The sequence below is a fragment of the Entelurus aequoreus genome, linkage group LG06, assembly GCF_033978785.1.
Source record: "Entelurus aequoreus isolate RoL-2023_Sb linkage group LG06, RoL_Eaeq_v1.1, whole genome shotgun sequence".
Classification (NCBI taxonomy): domain Eukaryota; kingdom Metazoa; phylum Chordata; class Actinopteri; order Syngnathiformes; family Syngnathidae; genus Entelurus; species Entelurus aequoreus.
Genome location: NC_084736.1, coordinates 46,674,983 through 46,694,785, shown reverse-complemented (window position 1 = coordinate 46,694,785; position 19,803 = coordinate 46,674,983). Strand labels below are relative to the sequence as shown.

At 40.7% G+C, this 19,803-nt stretch overlaps 1 protein-coding gene across 1 annotated transcript in view; it reads right to left on the bottom strand.

Moving 5' to 3' along the window:
• Positions 1–7,681: 7,681 nt before the first annotated feature.
• rgmb (repulsive guidance molecule BMP co-receptor b) overlaps positions 7,682–19,803 on the bottom strand; it is a 38,045-nt gene continuing 25,923 nt past the window's right edge. Inside the window, exon 3 of the mRNA XM_062050852.1 lies at positions 7,682–11,269. Coding sequence (XP_061906836.1) covers positions 10,523–11,269 — 747 coding nt within the window. The 3' untranslated portion in view covers positions 7,682–10,522. The remainder of the gene's footprint in view (positions 11,270–19,803) is intronic.

Below are 19,803 nucleotides of genomic sequence, written 5' to 3'. Positions count from 1 at the left end.
GAACCCAACAAAGTGTTATACTGTAACTTTTGTACTTTTTATACACTAGCTCTTTGACAGTAACTTGTGCCTTAGTTGTAGTTTTGATTACCAAATTTAGAGTTGGTGAAAAAAATTAGTTATTGCTAATCAGTAGCATGCCTGTGGCAAATCCAATGTTAATTAGCATCGAGCTAGCGCATTTTGAAAAGTGAAGCCTTACTGTTCTTTTCAGCGCCTTCTTCCAGCTCTTTTGGCATGGACATTGCAGTATAACCAAAAGGCAATCCGGCTCAGTCCGTTCTGAGTGCTTGATTGCTTGTTACCCGGCCAAGTTCTTGAGCCGGCACCTCGTCTGCAACTGGACTTAACACCAAGTGCAACAAAGGTATTGAAATAGTGTGTCACGGATTTGCACTTTAGTAAACCTCACTCCCTGACAGCCTTAAGAGCAGTGCTGGTTAATGGGTTGATAGACTGGCCTTTTAGCTCGGTGGTTAACTCGCTCATCTCTCATGCGCACAACCCAGCTTCGAGTCCCAGGCGGAACTGAGAACTGAACTGGGACGGAATCAAGCGGGTTGCAACTCGCTGCACTAGTTTTTATTTTTCTGCTAAATGAATGATCTTATTACCTGCACAGTGTCTACTATCTCTACATCCTGGGGGTCACGTTGCAAGCAATGCAGTCTGCTCGTGACAGTCTGGACCCGAAAGTAATAAATGATAATATTTTTGATCCTATTGGGAACTTCTTCCCGGATAAAACATATTTATCTGATTTGGAAAAGGAGATTGTGCCATGCTGGCATCAGTGGCGGCGCCCGTCCACCTGTCAGGGAAGAGGCAGGGCTGGACGCTGCTGCTCTGCATGGTGAGGGACTTGAGGAGAGGGCCGTTGGAGATCAGCTGGAGGTCGCCCTCACAAGGCCACGCGTCCAATCAGCTGGTCCGCTTGGCTGCCAACCGCAAGCATCCTGACGGCCGCGCTGTGGCCGCCATCACGGTGGCCACCAGCCAATGGCCGTCATACAGCTGCTCTGTGAGCCGACTTCCCAGATTGAGCAGGAGGAGACATCACCGCACCTTCTCAGGTAAGCACAAACTATAATATTCCTCATTAATAATCACTTCATTCCGCCATTATTAAAACGTTTTTGTCACTTTCACTCTAGAGGACCAACACGACATCTGCAATGAAGATGAAGTTGCAGGTAGGCTATATTACTACAATGTACAGTACAGGCCAAAAGTTTGGACACACTTTCTCATTTCAATGCGTTTCCTTTATTTTCATGACTATTTACATTGTAGATTGTCACTGAAGGCATTACAACTATGACACCTGTGAAGTGAAAACCATTTCAGGTGACTACCTCTTGAAGCTCATCGAGAGAATGCCAAGAGTGTGCAAAGCAGTAAACAGAGCAAAGTGTGGCTATTTTGAAGAAACTACAATATAAAACACGTTTTCAGTTATTTCAACTTTTTTTGTTAAGTACATAACTCTACATGTGTTCATTCATAGTAAATAGTCATGAAAATAAAGAAAACCCATTGAATGAGGTGTGTCCAAACTTTTGGCCTGTGTGTATATATATATATATATATATATATATATATATATATATATATATATATATATATATATATATATATATATATATATATATATATATATATTGCGAAACAGGCTTGTAGGGATGATATAGCCTCTATATTTTCTCCTGACCTAACGTATATTCCGCTATTGAGCGCTGTATAACGGATAAACCACAGAAACTTCGACTATATATATATTTTTAAATTTATTTATTTATTTATTTATTATTATTAATTTTTTTTTTTTTTTTTTTAAGTATAAGTCGTAACATTTGTCTCTCTACTTTCCAATCTCAACCTCTTGAATTAGCTGCATATACTATTATTGATACATATTTTTTAAGACTTAGAACAGGGTGTCCAAACATTTTCCATCGAGGTACTAAATATTCAAAGCATGCGTGGGCCATTTTGATATTTTATTTTGAAAAAAATAAAAAAATAAAAACAGACTTTATTTAAGGACGGACATTTGTGTCAGTTTTGTGTGATAGGTCAGTGTGGCTTGAAGTCATGTAAAAGTTTCTTAAGCGCAAAAATTATGACTAAAGTGGTGGAGCTGTATTATTTAAAAATGTTATCGACAGTTCGGTTAAAAAATTTTTTTAGTATTAATTATGAGTAATTGAGTTTATTTATTTTAGCACTACATAATTGTATGTAAAGGCATTTTCCATCAGTTATTTATGAGTCTCTGTATATTTAGTTGGTACCTTAGAAACCTTGGGTTTATGTGTTAAATAAATATTAATATTTGTACTTAATACCGTTTCGTATCATTTGGCAAGGTTGTAAACTGTAAGCAGGTTAGATATAATTATTGATTACCATTGAAATCAAGAGTAAGAGTACTAATTCAGTGTTGATATTTGAGTGGGACCTGGGGCCATCAGTTGTGGAAAAGTTGGGCCACGAGGTCAACAAGGTTAAGAACCCCCGTTAAAGGGGACACTGTCTATTATTATTAAATATTAGTGTCAACATATCTGCTTTTTCTCATAAAAGTACATATTTTTGCTCTTTTTTCCCAACTTTTTATTGTTATTTTTTGTTTGATTTCATTTTGACATTATGTTGTGGGCCCACAAAACTTGAGTCATGGGCCACATTTTGGACACCCCTATCCTAGAGTCTGTTTGTTTATCTTATCTTATAGTCTTTTTCTCTCTGTGAAGTGACAAAGCATACGTTGTATTATCAGAATTAGCAAAAAAAAAAAAAAAAAACAAGCAAACAATTCCTATTAAATATTGTGTAATCTGGCACATTCCAGATGCTGCAGTATGGACCAACACGGTGATGGTCTTCATCTTGAGGCTGCTCCTCTTAAAGCTTCTTGTTTTTAACTGTGTGGTGACAGCGCACGCTGTTAGAAAGTGGTAAGAAAACATTCTACACTCATACATTGTACAAAACCCAAAACCAGTTAAGTTGGCACGTTGTGTAAATCGTAAATGAAAACAGAATACAATGATTTGCAAATCCTTTTCAACTTATATTTAATTGAATAGACTGCAAAGACAAGATGTTTAACGTTCAAACTGGAAAACTTTGTTATATTTTGCAAATATTAGCTCTTTAGAATTTGATGCCTGCAACATGTTTCAAAAAAGCTGGTACAAGTGGCAAAAAAATTGAGAAAGTTGAGGAGTGCTCATCAAACACTTATTTGGAACATCTCACAGGTGAACAGGCTAATTGGGAACAGGTGGGTGCCATGATTGGGTATAAAAGCAGCTTCCATGAAATTCTCAGTCATTCACAAACAAGGATGGGGCGAGGGTCACTACTTTGTGAACAAATGCGTGAGCAAATTGTTCACACTTTTTGATAATAAATATTGTATACAAACAATACAAAATAATGTACTATTAACAACTACAGTAGTTTTATGAAGTCCTGTAATAATAACATGCAACATTTACCTTGAAGAGTGGACTTTTGCAATACCTCCGTCCTCCGTCAAACACACCATCAGCAGCTTTGCCATACTTTCATGGATACATGTCCATCGTTCAGGTATCATTTTAACATCCTTGGCTGGCTTTAAACTCATTCTGCCTCAGTATGGTGCAGCGATTCGCTCGGATTGCTTCACCAAATTGGCGAAACGCTCGGTCATGATTTTGATTATTTCTTTCTTTATTTTAATTAATATTATCTACTTCTTTTCCCCAGCACTCTACTTCACACTTCCTTTCCATGGTTGGAACACAAATTATGTCTATCTTTAGCTTTAAGCTAATGCTAGCAAGTAAGACCAGATGTTTTGGGCGGATCTTACGTGGTTCACTGTGAAATTTGCTACACCAACTAATGGCGGAGATGCTCCTAACTTAAATCATACCAATTAGCTTTTATCTATAAACACTCTTAAATTGAGGTATTGCTGTACTTTGAGGTACGCTGTGTCATTGAAGTACATTATCACATTTACAGAAGGGGAAATAATTATTTGATCCCCAGCTGGTTTTGTAAATGTATAGAAAACGGATGGATGCATACCCATATAAAGAAAATAGAATATCAACAAAAAAAATCCCGAACTAAATACTATATGACACAATGGGGAAACCTTTCTTTGTAAGTGCAGAGGTCCGACAATAACCAGGGTCACACACATCTTGGGATTTCGGTCCGCTGCTCTTTACAGATACTTTCCAAATCCGAAAGGTTTTGAGGCTGTCGCTCGGCAAATCTCAGTCTCGGCCGTCGACAGGTCACTCCAGAATCTTAATGTCTAGTTACTGCTTTGTTTCCCTGCTGTTCAAGCTGAGACTAGGATCCACGACTCTCTGGTCCTACATGGCCTTGTTGGAGTTATTATTGATATTCGGTCTCTGTTAAAATATTTATATTAGTTGCGAACAACATATTGTGATGTATGACAGTGTACTGGTATACATATAGATGTAAACTATAATAGTTTTTTGTGGTTACATTTTTTTTTAAATGTACAGTACAGCACACCTTCTCATTTCAATGCTTTTTCTTTATTTTCATGACTATTTACATTGTAGATTGTCACTGAAGGCATCAAAACTATGAATGAACACACGTGGAGTTATGTACTTAACAAAAAAAAAGGAAAATAACTGAAAAATATTCTAGTTTCTTCAAAATAGCCACCCTTTGCTCTGATTACTGCCTTGCACACTTTTGGCATTCTCTCAATGAGCTTCAAGCACACTTGTGAAGTGAAAACCATTTCAGGTGACTACCCCTTGAAGCTCATCGAGAGAATGCCAAGAGTGTGCAAAGCAGTAATCAGAGCAAAAGGGTGGCTATTTTGAAGAAACTAGAATATCAATCAATCAACGTTTATTTATATAGCCCTTCATCACAAGTGTCTCAAAGGGCTGCACAAGCCACAACGACATTCTCGGCTCAGATCCCACATCAGGGCAAGAAAAAACCCAATGGGATACAATGAGAAACCTTTGAGGGGACCGCAGATGTGGGGGCCCCGCCCTGGGCGACCAGTGCAATGGACGTCGAGTGGATCTAGTTAATAGTGTGAGAGTCCAGTCCATAGTGGGGCCAGCAGGAGATCGCCTTGAGTGGAGACAAGTCAGCAGCGCAGAGACGTCCCCAACTGATGCACAGATGAGTGGTCCACCCCGGGTCCCGACTTTGAACAGCTAGCAAATCATCTGTGGTCACCTAATAACCTCTCCACGCAGGAGAGGGGGGCAGAGCAGAAAAGAGACGGCAGATCAACTGGTCTAAAAGTGGGGTCTATTTAAAGGCTAGCGTATACAAATGAGTTTTAATATTTTTGAATATAAAACATGTTTTCAGTTATTTCCCCTTTTTTTTGTTAAGTACATAACTCCACATGTGTTCATTCGTAGTTTTGATGCCTTCAGTGACAATCTACAATGTAAATAGTCATGAAAATAAAGTAAACGCATTGAATGAGAAGGTGTGTCCAAACTTTTGGTCTGTACTGTATTTCAAGGATTAACAATGTATTTACTTGCAGATGGACTTTCTGAAATCTCCACCAGAAAATGAGTTCTGCTACTTTTGGAAGTCCAATCTTTAAACTCTGGATATATATATATATATATATATTTTTTTTTTTTATCCAGAGGAAAGGCGGGTATCGACAACAGTTGATGGTTTGCATCCCAGGTGTCGCCAACTTTGACAGTTGGAGTTGTGCAGAAGCCAAACCACACATCTTATCATAAGCTGTGACAGATGGGCCAGTCAGTGCACGACCTCCATGCAGTTGAAATATTTCCGTAAAAAGGCAAACATTAGTTAAACAAATTAAGCTGTTTGACTTCCTTTGTTTGGTAAAAATAAAACACTTGCACACATTTTTTTTTTTTTTTAACCTTTTCCTCCACATTTTAAGTGCCTTGAATAACACACTGACAACATAACACCACTGGGTGGCAGTACAATCACAACTCACAACTTTTAAATAATTATTCATACAGCAAGAGTATGGAGCTTCTATACAGGAATCTACAGTTCATAAATAAGTTAGGTATGTCATCAATGACCACACACAAAAACATTCCCACGTGTTATAAGCAATCACATGACCAAAATTTGGATAAAGCTTATAGCTAACCAAACACGAATTGTACATGACATAATGGCTCATTGTCCAAGCTTACACATTTTGATCAGGTATAAAAAAGTGAAGGTGGAGCTTTGCGAATTTACAGTAGCACATTTCAAAACAGAGAACGGGGGAAGGTGCTGGTTTGATGAGAGTTTGTTCTTCCCCCCACATAAAATGACCCTCTTGAGAAGCTCCCGTCATGTCTTTGGCTCAAAAATAACCTAGACTACAAGAAACATGAGCCCGTATACGTGCAGCCTGCTCGCAAAGAGGTGGCAAAACGTCTCCCGGAGGAACTACCAAACCCAGAAATCCAGACTGAAGAAGAAAACGTGTCCGCACACATGTCATTAATGTACATTCAAGGAGAACAACTCACGTTAACTGCCTTAGAAGGAGAAGTACCATCAGTTGGTGCATTTTTAACAACGAGCAAAAACACAATATAAGTCGCTGAAAAGGTTGAAAAAACACTGATGTGGATTAAAATGAGACAAGAAAAATCAAAATAAAGTGCTTCTATGAATAAAAACATCCTCTGTCTGAGGTACTAATGAAAATCACATCAAATGAGAAAATAACGCAAATGTTATTATTAGGGATGTCCGATAATATCGGCCTGCAACGCATATTATCGGCCGATAAATGCGTTAAAATATAATATCGGAAATGATCGGTATCGGTTTTTTTATTATCTGTATCGGTTTTTTTTTTTTTTTTTTTTTTTTTTTTAATCAAATCAACATAAAAAACACAAGATACACTTACAATTAGCGCACCAACCCAAAAAACCTCCCTCCCCCCATTTCTTTCTGTTATCAATATTCTGGTTCCTACATTATATATCAATATATATCAATACAGTCTGCAAGGGATACAGTCCGTAAGCACACATGATTGTGCGTGCTGCTGGTCCACTAATAGAACTAACCTTTAACAGTTAATTTTACTCATTTTCCTTAATTACTAGTTTCTATGTAACTGTTTTTATATTGTTTTACTTTCTTTTTTATTCAAGAAAATGTTTTTAATTTAGTTATCTTATTTTATATATTTTTTTAAAAAGTACCTTATCTTCACCATACATGGTTGTCCAAATTAGGCATAATAATGTGTTAATTCCACGACTGTATATATCGGTTGATATCGGTATCGGTTGATATCGGTATCGGTAATTAAAGAGTTGGACAATATCGGAATATCGGATATCGGCAAAAAGCCATTATCGGACATCCCTAGTTATTATTACACTGTGCTAGGAAGACACTAAAGCAGGGATATTCAACTGGATTTTTGCGGGGCCACACACGTCCACAAAGCTAAGGACCGGGGTGCCTGACTTCTCCCTTCACTAATAATGAAGTATTAGTTTGTATTTTCTGGAGAACCACTGTCCTCTAGAACAGTGGTCCCCAACCTTTTTGTAGCTGCGGACCGGTCAACACTTGAAAATTTGTCCCACGGCCCGGTGGGGGGTGGGGGGGGGGGGGGGGGGGGGGGTGGGGGGGGGGGTGTTATGGTTTTTGGTTGTTTTTTTTGTCATAAAGAAATACAATCATGTGTGCTTACGGAGTGTATCCCTGCAAACTGTATTGATATATATTGATATATAATGCATATATTGTGTTTTTTATGTTGATTTAATAAAAAAATTTAAAACAACTTTTTTTTAATTTCTTGTGCGGACCGGTACCGGGCCGAGGCCCGGTGGTTGGGGACCACTGCTCTAAAAAGTACATTTTTTGGGGTCTATTTATTTTGTCAGTTACAGGAGTTTTAAGGACCTTCTGCTAGTCCAGGGATCGGCAACCCGCGGCTCTTTAGCGCCGCCCTAGTGGCTCTCTGAAGCTTTTTCAAAAATGTATGAAAAATGGAAAAAATGAGGGGGAAAAAAAAAAAAAATTGTTTCAATATGGTTTCTGTAGGAGGACAAACATGACACAAACCTCCCTAATTGTTATAAATCACACTGTTTGTATTAAACATGCTTCACTGATTCGAGTATTTGGCGAGCGCCATTTTGTCCTACTAATTTTGGCGGTCCTTGAACTCACCTTAGTTTGTTTACATGTATAACTTTCTCCGACTTTCTAGGACGGGTTTTATGCCACTTCTTTTTCTGTCTCATTTTGTCCACCAAACTTTTAACGTTGTGCGTGAATGCACAAAGGTGAGTTTTGTTGGTGTTATTGACTTGTGTGGAGTGCTAGTCAGACATATTTGGTCACTGCATGACTGCAAGCTAATCGATGCTAACATGCTATTTAGGCTAGCTATATGTACATATTGCATCATTATGCCTCATTTGTAGCTATATTTGAGCTCATTTAGTTTCCTTTAAGTCATCTCAATTCAATGTATATCTCATGACACACTATCTGTATGTAATATGGCTTTTAATTTGTTGCGGCTCCAGACAGATTTGTTTTTGTATTTTTGCTCCAATATGGCTCTTTCAACATTTTGGGTTGCCGACCCCTGTGCTAGTCAAATATCATCTCTCTGACACAGCACTCTAGTGTTTTTAAGAGTTTGCTGCAAAAATGTGAGTCTGAACCAAATTCCATTGGCCACCATAGAATAGCCCAAATGATTAAAAAAAAAGAGGGTACCTAAAATTGAACCTTGAGGAACACCCCTAATCTAACTAAAGAAGTTGAACACTTGACTACTGACTGCATCTGAAGTAAACAAGCTACAGCAACACCTTAGTCACGAAAAACCAGATCGCCAAAAAGTAGAGGCCTTAAAGGGGTGCCTTGAGGAATGCCTCAGTTATGTAAATCACAAGTTTGGACCACGGTGTTCTATGTTTGCTCGCAAGGTTAAAATGTCAATGCATGGATCTGCCCCCAAGTTCCTCTACACAACAGCAGCACTCTAGTGTTTTTAGGAATTTGCTGCAAAAATGTTTGTCTTCCAAGTCTTGAACAGAACTCGCAGGCTGCCAGTTGAATAGCCCAAATGATTAAAAAAAAAAGAGGGGACCTAAAATGGAACCATGAGGAACACCACTAATCTAATTAAAGAAGTTGAACAATTGACTACTGACTGCATCTGAAGTGAACAAGCTACAGTATCAACTCATTTACATAAATCACGTCACGAAAAACCAAATCGCCCAAAAGTAGAGGCTTTAAAGGGGTGCTTTGAGGAACGCCTCAGGTATGTAAATCACAAGATTGGACCCCGGTGTTCTATGTTTGCTAGCAAGGTTAAAATGTTAATGCATGGATCTGCCAATGTGTTCACAGCGGTCCAAGTTCCTCTATTCAACAGCAGCACTTTAGTGTTTTAAAGAATTTGCTGCAAAAATGTTTGTCTCCCAAGTCTTGAACTGAACTCGCAGGCAGCCAGTTGAATAGCCCAAATGATAAAAAAAAGAGGGGACCTAAAATGGAACCTTGAGGAACACCACTAATCTAACTAAAGAAGTTGAACAATTGACTACTGACTGCATTTGAAGTGAACAAGCTACAGTATCAACTCAGTTACATAAATCACGTCACGAAAAACCAAATCGCCAAAAAGTAGAGGCCCTAAAGGGGTGCCTTGAGGAACGCCTCAGTTGTGTAAATCACAAGTTTGGACCCGCGTTCTATGTTTGCTAGCAAGAAATGTCAATGCAAGGATCTGCCAGTGTGTTTACAGTGGGCCAAGTTCCTCTACACAACAGGAGCACTCTAGTGTTTTTAGGAATTTGCTGCAAACATGTTTGTCTCCCAGGTTTTGAACTTAACTCACAGGCAGTCAGCCAGTTGAATAGCCCAAATGATGAAAAAGAGAGGACCTAAAATGGAACCTTGAGGAACACCGCTAGAATGGGAAAAGAAGTTCCAACAAATGACTCCTGACGGCATCTGAAGTAAATAAGTTACATCAACACCCGAGTTACATAAATCACATTATGAAAATAATTGTACCTGCCAAAAAAGGAGAGGACTTAAAGAGGTGCCTTGAGGAACGCCTCAGTTATGGATCTCATAAGTTTGGACCCGAGTGCTCCATGTTTGCTAGCAAGGTTAACATTTCAATGCGAGGACCTGCCAATGTCTTTATGGTGGTCCAAGTTCCTCGATTCTTGTGTTTTTAGGAATTTGTCTCCCGCGGTTTGAACTGAACTCGTGGTGCCGGTATGGTGTCATTCCGGGGGCCGCCAGTATTAAAGTATTTACATACCTACACAGCAACATTTAAGTCACTGGCATCTGATCTAAAGATAAAGAAAGTGTTTACCAGTACAAAATAGTCCCAGTAATCGTCTGACTTCCTGTTGAGAGAGGAAGCAGTCGTCAACATCAGTGCTGAGTCAAAAACTAGTCTCTAGTGCACGTTCTGTACAGGCGGGCAAAAGGACTCCTACAGAGCGCTGAGAGCACACAGCAGGAGCAAAGTGAAGAGTCGCAAAGGTCGACCATGAGGGTGCAAGGTGGAGGTGGAGGAACCTCTGGGGTAGATCCTCCACCTGTCCCTGTGCGGGTGAAGACTCTCCATGTCCTTCTGGGCGCTGTACGCTGCCACTGTGAAGTTAGCGTCCCCCGTGGTGAGGAGATCGAACACGCAGGAGTGGAAGTAAATGTCCTGCACCTCCAGCTGCTCCCGACAGCGATCCTTAGCGGCGTCCGTGGTGAAGATTTGCCTGCCGTCGTGGGAGGATAACTGGATCTGGGTGGAGTATCTCGGCCCGTGCGGGCGCTGGAGCTGCAGCCCGACTGAGGGTGGGGACAGGGGCAAGTGGCCGCCCTGGTCGATGCGCTCCCCTCTGGGGCAGCCGTTCAGACACAGCTGCAGGTCCTGCGTGTCGTCGTAGGCGTGAGCCATCTCCTCCGGGATCCGCACCGCCAGGGTCAGATAGCGGCCCAGCTGTCGGACGATCACCGTGACGCCGATGTAGCCGGCGTGCAGCTCCACGTGGTGGCCCGGGCTGCGCTCTGAGATCCACAGGGCCCTCACTTTCCCGCTGGCGCCGTCGGCCCCCGCGGACACGTGGATGGGGTCGCCGCTGCTCACTGTGCCGTCGTCGAAGGCGGCAGGAATGTTGTCTGTTACGGCCTGGTAGACCCTCTGCTCTGTGCAGCCCTCGTACGGCTTGAAGATAACGGTGATCTATAGGTAAGGAAGAGACCATGTCAAAATATGACTGATTAAGAAATCATATTTTATAATGAGACCCTGAACTAACCATACGAACTAAACACACCTTTTACTCTATCAGTGAAGGTTCGATTCATCGGTTCACTTTCAATCTTAAATCATTTATCACAACAAGACGTTTTGAATACTTCTGTACTTCCAACAATGCAGGCTCTTTTCTTCTTTACTATTTTTCTAATTAATTTTTTATATATTTTATTTTGTATTTTTTTGTAGGTCCTTTTCTGAGATCCAGTGCACATATGATTGGAAGGGTTTAGAGCGGAAAATATATATTTTTTATTTCTCCTTTTTTTAATATGTCCTGCGTGCTTTCTATAATGTGCTCCAAAACAAACCTTCAACCTATCATTGGAATGCTACGGGGGCCCTAAAGGGACATTTTTTTAAGAGAAACATATAGGGACATGGGGAAAAACATTTTTTAGATATGGTTCTTGTGCTCACGGGAAAACATCTCACGTGCACGAGAAACTATCTCGAAAGCAGGAGAAACTTTTAGTGTAGTTTCTTCAAAATAGCCACCCTTTGCTCTGATTACTGTTTTGCACACGCTTGGCATTCTCTCGATGAGCTTCAAGCACACCTGTGAAGTGAAAACCATTTCAGGTGACTACCTCTTGAAGCTCATCGAGAGAATGCCAAGAGTGTGTAATGCAGTAATCAGAGCAAAGGGTGTCTATTTTGAAGAAACTAGAATGTAAAACATGTTTTCAGTTATTTCACCTTTTTTTGTTAAGTAGATAACTCCACATGTGTTCATTCATAGTTGTGATGCCTTCAGTGGCAATCTACAATGTAAATAGTCATGAAAATAAAGAAAATGCATTGAATGAGGTGTGTCCAAATTTTATTCTCTCTCCATCACCTCCTTTCTCAAAGCCATTTATGCGTAACTGTGCCAGTTTGCACATACTTTAAAACGTGCAAAATGTAGATGCAAAAACAGAGACCGCCAACAGTTTCAGTCTTGATGAATCACGTTACGAGTGCTAAATGATTATATGTGCATCTCCTCCTCGCAGTGTTGTGGGCGCTCTGGTAATCATCATATATTCTGCATATACATTAAGACAGATTCGCTCAATGGATTGCGCTCGCACACACAAACCTGTGACAAATGTGCTCACGTCAATGAATAGGCTTTGTCCCATTTGGAATAAATACAATAATACATTACTTCAACGTCACATAGAAAGCTGTTAAAGCTGCAAAGAGGAGACCGACTCTCTCTTTTCTTTACCTTTTAGCTGTGTTAGTATTCTTAACTTACAATGGTAAGTTATAGCCTGGTTTCACAAAACGTTCAGTTGCATATATTATATTGACATGATTCAGTTATAGAAGGAATGTATCATTAATGATGCATGATTGCATTGCTCTGGAGTTAATGAAAAGTACAAATAGAGCTATTTCCTGTTTGGTGCAGTCCAAAATGCATTTGTAGGGTCCATTTAATGTTTAACAGGGTTGTTGAAAATGAGCATTAAAACTAGGGCTGTCAAAAATAATAAGTTAACTCCTGTGATTAATCACAAAAAATTATCGTATTAATCATGTATCTATGCAGGTTAATAACACAGTTTAGTTTGACTGTACATGTTCCTTTACCTTAACATTGGATAGATACAACTGTTGCCAAGTTCTGAGCAAATAAAATACATGCATTCAAGTAAAACATTTAAAAAAATGATCTGACAATACAACATTTGTTTGAAAATATTGTGGTCTTCTTTAAATTAATGTAATTTAGGCAAGCAAGTAATAACCTGTGATTATTAATGATTAATCCATATACAATAGTGGGATTAATCTACCGTATGTTCCCAGGCTGTAGAGCGCACCCGTATTTAAGCTGCAGCCACCAAATTTTAGAAGAAAAAAATCTTTTTACCAATATTAACCACAGATCTATACAGTGTGAAATTAGGTATTTGCAAATGTTATTTTACATACTTTAATTGTTTCTAATTGGTGCCTGTAACACGGCAGTAAAACGGATGATCAAACAAAACAGAAGTCATCGTCATGGACCAACTAGCTGCGGAAGCCAGCTCCCCAATCAGCTAAAAACTTTTTTTTTCTTCCTTGGCCTCAGTGTGGACCCCCTCTCCAGTGGCCCAGGCTTAGACTGATTTTTTATTCTCACCCCCCCAACCATACTAACACACACACATGAAAACACTCCAACAGACATCACACATGGGACAGTTTAGTAGAATGAAGAATGCTTTCGAAAAAAAACAAAAAAACGCTATGGACGGTTACACTTCCAGTTCAAAGCAGGAAACAGGATGTACATTTTCAACCCGCAGCTCCTGCAGTGAGCGAACTTTGCGCCATAGCACAAACACTAACACACCTTTTGTAGTGTCTCTGTCGGTGTTGAAAACTACCGTATTTTCCGGACCATAGGGCGCACCGGATTATAAGGCACACTGCCGATGAGCGGGTCTATTCAGGTCTTTTTTCATACAAAAGGCGCACCGGATTAAAGGGCGCATTAAAGGGGTCTTTTTTTTTGTCTAAATGGAAAATACTTCCTTGTGGTCTACATAACATGTAATGGTGGTTCTTTGGTCAAAATGTTGCACAGATTATTTTTTACAGATCATCTTCAAGTCGCTTTCTGACAGTCGCTTCTGGATGCGCCGTTTTGTGGGCGGTCTTATTTACGTGGCTCACCTTTGACAGCGTCTTCTCCCCGTCATCTTTGTTGTAGCGGTGTAGCGTGCAAGGACGGGAGTGGAAGAAGTGTCAAAAGATGGAGCTAACTGTTTTAATGACATTCAGACTTTACTTAAATCAATAACGGAGCAGCATCTCCGCATCCGTGGCTCACTAGTGCAACAACAACGCTGGAAAAGTGTCCCGTGAAAAACCGTCTGACCGGAACTCTCTAATAACTAAAGTTCCTTTGGTGAATTATGTAAACTCACTACACCGGTATGTTTTAGTGCTTTAATGGCGAGTCTACTGACAGATATAAGTTAGAACTTTACGCTACTTTATATTAGAAATGGCAACAGCGGAGGATGAATGTCCCATAACAAGAAGATAGAGAAAAATAAGAAGCTTATCGACTACGGTGTCGACATGGACTACAAAGGTGGACGCGCACAATTTTTTAGGATTTATGCGGATCCCAAATACAGATCAGCAGGTACCAGAAGGTAAGAAAAGTTGCTTTTGCATAATACTGTATCGCGAAACAAAACACCAGATAATATATTTCACCTTATACACACACCATAATAATACTCGTATGTTGAAGCATAGTGCAATCCATAAAGTGGTGCGGCTTCATAGCTTACCAAAGTGGTACTAAAACATGTTGATTGATTTTTGAGCGCCGTGTGTAATGTTCTATATTTTCAATAGAACATTGATGTCCCACTGGGGTGAGTTTTCCTTGCCCGTATGTGGGCTCTGTACCGAGGATGTCGTTGTGGCTTGTACAGCCCTTTGAGACACTTGTGATTTAGGGCTATATAAATAAACATTGATTGATTGATTGATTGATATAAAATGTTGGTGTGGTTTACTTGAGTCATATTGCAGTCTACACGTATCTCTTATGTGCGACTGCCATCTACTGGTCACACTTATCATTTCACCATGTACCAAATAAAATAGCTTCAAGGTCGGTAAGCACAACCAAAATTATTCCGTACATTAGGCGCACCGGGTTATAAGGCGCACCGTTGAGTTTTGAAAAAAATGAAAGGATTTTAATTGTGCCTTATAGTCCGAAAAATACAGGATTTGTTGAAAGCAAAACATTATGAAAAATCCATAAATTAGCTGCACCGTTTTACAAGCTGTTCGGTTGAAAGGGTTAAAAAAAGTAGCGGCTCATAGTCCTTTGACAGCACTAATTTCTTTGACTTTTACTATATTTAATTTTGGAGGTATGCTAAAAAGTCCCCTGCCCCCTCGCTCTCTTGGCCCATATATTAACACTCATCCATTACACACTTGAGAAATGGCTAAATTAGTTTTTAACAAGTTGCAATTTGACACAGCTATGCAAACATGCAGGCACACGTGCACACACACACACACAAACACACATAAAACTCACCACACACACACAAGACTGCAGTTGTGAGAGGAAGTAGCGGCGTGCACAAGGGTGTGGCGTGAGCATTACAGCGAGTGTTAGCATCATAGTTCCGGTGAATGGCGGCTTTGTTCACATGACAGCAGTGAGGCATGAGCCCTGTTAGGCCATTAAGCTTGGAGGGCCTGTCAGTGTGTGTGTGTGTGTGTGTGTGTGCTCGTACTAATTGTGAGTAATAACTTGCCCCACCAATGGTACAAGGTCAGACGTCCACCGTGCAGCAACTATACTATTTGCTATTGTGTGTTGTGTCTGTGTGTATGTATATATGTGTGTGTGTGTGTGTGTGTGTGTGTGTGTGTGTGTGTGTGTGTGTGTGTGTGTGTGTGTGTGTGTGTGTGTGTGTGTGTGTGTGTGTGTGTGTGTGTATATGTCTGACTCACTAATGCAGTGTTTTTCAACCTTTTTTGAGGCAAGGCACATTTTTTTCATAAAAAAATCCGGAGGCACACCACCAGCAGAAAACGTTAAAAAATGAAACTCCACCAGGTCGTCGTGCCTTATTTTGAATTTGTTGGTGTTTTCCTGTGTGTAGTGCTTTAGTTCTTGTCTTACGCTCTTATTTTGGGGGCCCTTCCTGTTTTGTTGGTGTTTTCCTGTAGCAGTTTCATGTCTTCCTTTGAGCGCTATTCCCAAGCAAGACTATTTAAGTTGTTGCTATCCTTCTTTGTGTGAACATTGTTGATTGTCATGCCATGTACGGATGTACTTTGTGGACGCCGTAATTTTTTGCTGTCGTCCAGCATTCTGTTTCTGTTAACTTCGTAGCCAGTTCAGTTTTACTTTCGTTTTGCATAGCCATTGCTTTTTCCTTTCCCTTTTGTTGATTTTTGTTTTAAGCATTACATTCCTTTTTTTTACCTGCACACTGCCTCCCGCTGTGGTCTGCATATTGGGATCACAACAAATCATCCTCGTCTCACCCGACACATTCCCACTTTTACAAAACAATTAACTACCTGCTGCCACCTACTGACATGGAGTATTACGTGGTTACCCTGCCGAGCTCTACACAGCACAGACACTAAGCAACGGCACATTATGTGCAGATTATAATGATTGATTTGCAAAACATATTTTTTGGACCAATTAGGTGAAGTTGCATAATTTCCCACGGCACACCAGACAATATCTCCCGGCACAGTGGTTGAAAAACACTGCACTGAGGATAGTGAATTAACGACAGTCCAGGGACCACCTTATGTTTCTAAAACATCACCACAGGTCGTTCACGATGTTTGTGCGTTTGTTGTCATACAAGGACAAGCGTCTGCATACGTCGCCGCACACATGCTGAGTGCCAGGCGAGACACACGCACACGCAGCGCGGCAAACAGTGGGTCCTTTCACACGCTGGCATTCTACGCTCAGGCTATGTTGATCCATTAACCATGTTAGGGTTTTTTTCAACACTGCCTCAGTCACAAGAGACAGTCACAAGACGGAGATGTTGGCCTCACACCTCTGAGGATGACTGGCGGACACACATAAAGACACAGTGACACAAGAACCGTCATCCCTCGCTAGATTGCCCTTCAAATATTGCGATTTCACAAAAACTCAGATAAAATATGGTCTTATTTAAAATCATACTCCACATATTTTAGAATAAATTTGGTCTTTTTTTTATACAAAACCCAAAACCAGTGAAGTTGGCACGTTGTGTAAATTGTAAATAAAAACAGAATTCAATGATTTGCAAATCCTTTTCAACCTTTTTCAATTGAATAGACTGCAAAGACAAGATACTTGGTGTTCGAACTGGAAAACTTTGTTATTTTTTGCAAATATTAGCTAATTTGGAATTTGATGCCTGCAACATGTTTAAAAAAAGCTGGCACAAGAGGCAAAAAAGACTGAGAAAGTTGAGGAATGCTCGTCAAACGCTTATGGATGGGACGACGGTCACCACTTTGTGAACAAATGCGTGAGCAAATTGTCCAACAGTTTAAGAACAACATTTCTCAACTCAGAGGGTATGGGGTATCGGACTGTCTGATTGTGGCGGTCCGCTCGCTGTATGATAAGTGTCAGAGCTTGGTCCGCATTGCCGGCAGTAAGTCGGACACGTTTCCAGTGAGGGTTGGACTACGCCAAAGCTGCCCTTTGTCACCAATTCTGTTCATAACTTTTATGGACAGAATTTCTAGGCGCAGTCAAGGCGTTGAGGGATCCGGTTTGGTGGCTGCAGGATTAGGTCTCTGCTTTTTGCAGATGATGTGGTCCTGATGGCTTCATCTGGCCAGGATCTTCAGCTCTCACTGGATCGGTTCGCAGCTGAGTGTGAAGCGACTGGGATGAGAATCAGCACCTCCAAGTCCGAGTCCATGGTTCTCGCCCGGAAAAGGGTGGAGTGCCATCTCCGGGTTGGGGAGGAGACCCTGCCCCAAGTGGAGGAGTTCAAGTACCTCATAGTCTTGTTCACGAGTGAGGGAAGAGTGGATCGTGAGATCGACAGGCGGATCGGTGCTGCGTCTTCAGTAATGCGGACGCTGTATCGATCCGTTGTGGTGAAGAAGGAGCTGAGCCGGAAAGCAAAGCTCTCAATTTACCGGTCGGTCTACGTTCCCATCCTCACCTATGGTCATGAGCTTTGGGTTATGACCGAAAGGACAAGATCACTGCTAAAAGCGGCCGAAATGAGTTTCCTCCGCCGGGTGGCGGGGCTCTCCCTTAGAGATAGGGTGAGAAGCTCTGCCATCCGGGGGGAGCTCAAAGTAAAGCCGCTGCTCCTCCACATCGAGAGGAGCCAGATGAGGTGGTTCGGGCATCTGGTCAGGATGCCACCCTCCCTATCCAATCCAATCCAATCCACTTAATTGATATAGCACATTTAAACAACAACAATGTTTTTAAAGTGCTGCACAGCCATGTCAAAAACAATATAAAAAACCAATATTAAAAACAATATTATGTTCCACCAATGACTGAATAAAAACAAAAAATAAATAAATATAAAAACAATATAAAAACAATATAAAAATAAATATGATAAACAATTATTTTTAAAGGGTAAAACCAATTAAAACAGTAAATAGAAATCAAAATGTATTTAAAGGCCTACTGAAATGATTTTTTTTATTTAAACGGGAATAGCAGATCCATTCTGTGTCATACTTGATCATTTTGCGATATTGCCATATTTTTGCTGAAAGAATTTAGTATAGAACAACGTCGATAAAGTTCGCAACTTTTGGTCTCTGATAAAAAAAAACCCTTGCCCCTACCGGAAGTAGCGTGACGTTGTCAGTTGTTCACTCCCTCATATTTTCCTATTGTTTTCAACGCAGCTAGAGCGATTCGGACCATTACCCCATTAATTTGAGCGAGGATGAAAGATTCGTGGACGAGGAACGTTAGAGTGACGGACTAGAATGCAGTGAAACACATATTTTTTTTCGCTCTGACCGTAACTTAGGTACAAGCTGGCTCATTGGATTCCACACTCTCTCCTTTTTCTATTGTGGATCACGGATTTGTATTTTAAACCACCTCGGATACTATATCCTCTTGAAAATGAGAGTCGAGAACGCGAAATGGACATTCAGTGCCTTTTATCTCCACGACAATACATCGGCGAAACGCTTTAGCTACGAGCTAACGTGATAGCATCGTGCTTTAACTGCATATAGAAACAAAAAAAATAAACCCCTGACTGGAAGGATAGATAGAAAATCAACAATACTATTAAACCGTGGACATGTAAATACACGGTTAATGCTTTCCAGGCTGGCGAAGGTTAACAATGCTGTGCTAACGACGCCATAAAGCTAACTTAGCAACTTAGCAACCGGACCGCACAGAGCTATGCTAAAAACATTAGCTCTCCACCTACGCCAGCCAGCCCTCATCTGCTCATCAACACCCGTGCTCACCTGCGTTCCAGCGATCGGCGGAAGGACGAAGGACTTCACCCGATGCGTTTGGCGGCCCGGAGACGTAGGAAGTCAAGGTGAGGTCGCCGGCTAGCGCGTCTGCTCTCCAACAAAGTCCTCCTGGTTGTGTTGCTGTAGTCCGCTGCTAATACACCGATCCCACCTACAACTGTCTTCTTTGCAGCCTTCATTGTTCATTAAACAAATTGCAAAAGATGTCCAGAATACTGTGGAATTATGAAATGAAAACAGAGCTTTTTGTATAGGATTCTACGGGGTACCATAACTTCCGTTAAACTGACTTCGTCACGCGCATACGTCATCATACCGCGACGTTTCAGCCGGATATTTCCCGGGAAATTTTAAATGTCTCTTTATAAGTTAACCCGGCCGTATTGGCATGTGTTGCAATGTTAAGATTTCATCATTGATATATAAACTATCAGATTGCGTGGTCGGTAGTAGTGGGTTTCAGTAGGCCTTTAAAA